The 3,761-nt window shown below is 55.8% G+C and overlaps 1 protein-coding gene across 1 annotated transcript; it reads left to right on the plus strand.

The window, feature by feature from the left end:
* The first annotated feature begins 465 nt into the window (after positions 1 to 465).
* On the plus strand, positions 466 to 3,441 carry LOC123157095 (cytochrome P450 77A3). Its single transcript, XM_044575339.1, has 2 exons — positions 466 to 1,894; positions 2,596 to 3,441. Exons 1-2 carry the CDS (start codon positions 779 to 781, stop codon positions 3,064 to 3,066), a joined length of 1,587 nt encoding a protein of 528 aa, XP_044431274.1. The 5' UTR covers positions 466 to 778; the 3' UTR covers positions 3,067 to 3,441.
* The last annotated feature ends 320 nt before the right edge of the window (positions 3,442 to 3,761 follow it).

Here is a 3,761-nt window from a genome sequence, read left to right on the forward strand (position 1 = left end):
GTTGGTAGGAATTTCATGGTTAAAAATATTTCAGGCCCCACTGAAATATGCGTAATTTAGTTGAATTTTTCAACCCTGCTCCCTCCACATTATTTGTGGCCGGGGTCTTATACGGCTAAAAATAAAAGGAGTTAAGACCAATATTCTTTACCCAATTGGAGAAAACTAATTGTACCCCTTTTAACAACGCGGAAAGGGCAGTGCACCGGCCCCTGGGGGAATGGCTGTGATGGCTCGCACTGCGTTGGACCGCGTCAATCGACCTCCCAACCGCTCCGGCTCGTGCTCACTGACGCGCGCCATTAAAGCGATGAGCACAGCAATGCCGCCCGCTTCTAGATTCCCAGAAAAAGAAAACCAGCTGCTTGCGGCTCGCTAGCCATGGCCAGCTTGCTGCCGCCGGTACACAGTACAATACCAGTGGCGTACTGCTCGCTCGCCAAGCTCTCACGAGCCCGCATTAAAGGACACACACTGGAGCTCGCATTCATGGCTCCTTTCAGATGGTAGATGGCTCGCATTTACGCCCGCCACAGTGCTCTCGTCTCCCCCCGTCTCGGCCCGGCCCGCTATATATCGCTCCACCCACTCCGCCATTGACAACACTCCTCACCTCCCTAGCTAGCTCATCCATCGAGCTACCTCCTAGCCTAGGTACGTACTTACTGCATGTCATTCCTCGTCCTCCAGTAGCTAGCTTAGCGGGAGACATCCATCGGTCGCCAGGGAGAGGGGTCGAGATCGGGAGCTGGTCGGGCTCGAAAAGGAGGGCCGCGCGATGGACGTCAACGACGTGCTGCTGCTGGCGTCGGCGGTGGTGCTGGGGCTGGTGTGGTGGCGGCGGTGCTCCAAGACGGGCGGCGTCGACGGCCTCCCTCCGGGCCCGCCGGGGTGGCCGGTGGTGGGCAACCTCTTCCAGGTGATCCTGCAGCGCCGCCCCTTCATGTACGTCGTCCGCGACCTCCGGGAGAAGTACGGGCCCATCTTCACGATGCGCATGGGCCAGCGCACCCTCGTCATCGTCACCGACGCCGACCTCATCCACGACGCGCTCGTCAAGCAGGGCCCCATGTTCGCCAGCCGCCCGGCCGACAGCCCCATCCGCCTCCTCTTCAGCGTCGGCAAGTGCACCGTCAACTCCGCCCCCTACGGCCCGCTCTGGCGCGCGCTCCGCCGGAACTTCGTCGCCGAGATCGTGTCGCCGCAGCGGGTCAAGGGCTTCTCGTGGATCCGGGAGTGGGCCATGGGCAACCACCTCCGCCGGATACGCGCCGAGCACGCCAAGACCGGCGCCGTCCGCATGATGGCCACCTGCCGCCTCACCATCTGCAGCATCCTCATCTGCATCTGCTTCGGCGCCAAGATCCCCGACGAGCTCATCGTCGAGATCGAGGAGGTGCTCAAGGACGTGATGATGATCTCGCTGCCCAAGCTCCCGGACTTCCTGCCGCTCCTCACGCCGCTCTTCCGGAGGGAGCTCGCCGAGGCCAAGAACCTGCGCCGGCGGCAGCTCAACTGCCTGCTGCCGCTGGTGCGCGCCAGGCGGGAGTTCCTCCGGACCGGCGGCAACGCGTGCAAGGCGCCCGGGGAGGGGAACAGGGTGATCGGCGGCGTGGAGATGATGAGCCCGCCCGGGGAGGCGTACGTGGACTCGCTGTTCGACCTGGAGCCGCCGGGCAGAGGGAAGCGGCTCGGCGAGGAGGAGCTGGTCACGCTCTGCTCCGAGGTGATGAGCGCCGGCACCGACACCAGCGCCACCGCGCTGGAGTGGGTCATGATGCACCTCATCCTCGACCCGGCGGCGCAGGAGAGAGTCTACGACGAGGTCGTCGCCAAGGCCGGCAAGACCGCCCGGATCACCGAGGCCGACGTCGAGGCCTTGCCATACTTGCAGGTGATCAATCCATCCATTCCCATTCGAGCATACTCTTCACTGTTTATCTTTTGACATCATTAACTCTAGCGCCAGATCAATCAATTTAGCAAATTGCTTACTAAATGCCCTGAAAGTAGACATTTGGCATTTGTGCAAAATCAATTCTACGAAATTGTTGCCCCTAAAGTAGAAATTTGGCATTACCCTAGAGAGAAGTTCACTTTAGCACCAAGACACATCAGGAACATGAACTGATAATCACTAATAGCTGATCGATCAGCTAATTAATCAACAAAACTTTCACAGTTTGTGATTGGAACACAAGTGTCACACCATCACTATCGATCGATCGGTCCCATGTTTGCTTTCCTTTTCCTGTTGAAGGACCATCACCACACCTGCGGACCAAGATTGCGGCTACTAATTAAGGATAGTTGACGTAGGGATTAAACTAAGCAGACACTCCTGCAGCTGGCCACTCAAGTGTAGCTGGTGTCCAAATGATCACTCATGACCGATGATTTGGACACGAAAACAGATATGAAAATGACGTTTGCTAGCTCATGAGTGAGGCATGGTCAACTGAAAGCGACCCACAGAGTACTAACATGCAAAAAAAGAAAGCTCCAATTTTCGGCGCCAGCAGCCCAGCACTTTTCCTAATTATGGCGACAGTTTTCTACGGCGGCGTGCGTGACTGAATATTTTCTTGGCCGCAGGCGGTGGTGAAGGAGACGTTCCGGCGGCACCCGCCGAGCCACTTCGTGCTGTCGCACGCGGCGACGAGGGACGCGGAGCTGGGCGGGTACCGGGTGCCGGCGAACGCCAGCGTGGAGTTCTACACGGCGTGGGTGACGGAGAACCCGGAGACGTGGCCGGACCCGGACGCGTGGCGGCCGGAGCGGTTCCTCGAGGGCGGCGAGGGCCACGACACCGACATCACCGGCACGCGCGCGCTCCGCATGATGCCGTTCGGCGCCGGCCGCCGCATCTGCCCCGCCGCCACCCTCGGCGTGCTCCACATCCAGCTCACGCTCGCCAACATGATCCGCGAGCTCCGGTGGACTCCCCCCGCCGGCGAGGGCCCCCCTGACCCCACCGAGACCTTCGCCTTCACCGTCGTCATGAAGAACTCGCTCCGCGCCGGCATCGTCGAGCGCAACCAGCCGCCGCCGGTGGCCGCGAATTGATTTCCTCCGTCGACCCGGAATGCACGGCGCGGCGCGTACCACGTCACGGATAGGTGACTAATGGCGGGGTGTCATGCATCATCAAGAAGATATAGATAAATACTGCTGCGTGACATCGGATCTGCTAGTGGCTGCTGCTCGTTGGGCATCATGATGCAATGCGACCTCTCTTAAATTTTAGCGTCATGTAATTTTATTTTCTTCTCTGCTCTGCTCTTGATTAGTGCTCGATCCCCTTCTCTTCTTCTTTCTTCTTCTCTTGAATTCTTGATTTGATCCACAAATGTACCTATAACCTGCTGCTGTTCGTTGGAGTATATTTTTGTTGCCATATCCTTGGAAGAGAAACATTAGCCAATTTTAGGCGTTTTGGAAGACAGGCTGCATGGATCCTGTTATTTACAACAACAACAACAACAACAACAACAACCTCAACAAAATAAAAAAAAAAGAAAATCAAACTTTTCACTTTCAAAAAAAATGCAAAAAAATACTCCCTCCGTTTTTTTAGTTTGCATATAAGCTTTGGTCAAAGTCAAGTTTTTAAAAGTTTGACTAACTTTATATTGAAAAATATCGTCATTCACAATATGAAATCAATATTGTCAGATGCACCATGGAATGTATTTTCATACTATATAGTTTTAGTATTATAGATGTTCATATTTTTTGATATAAATTTGGTCAAACTTTGT

The sequence above is a fragment of the Triticum aestivum genome, chromosome 7B, assembly GCF_018294505.1.
Source record: "Triticum aestivum cultivar Chinese Spring chromosome 7B, IWGSC CS RefSeq v2.1, whole genome shotgun sequence".
Lineage (NCBI taxonomy): Eukaryota > Viridiplantae > Streptophyta > Magnoliopsida > Poales > Poaceae > Triticum > Triticum aestivum.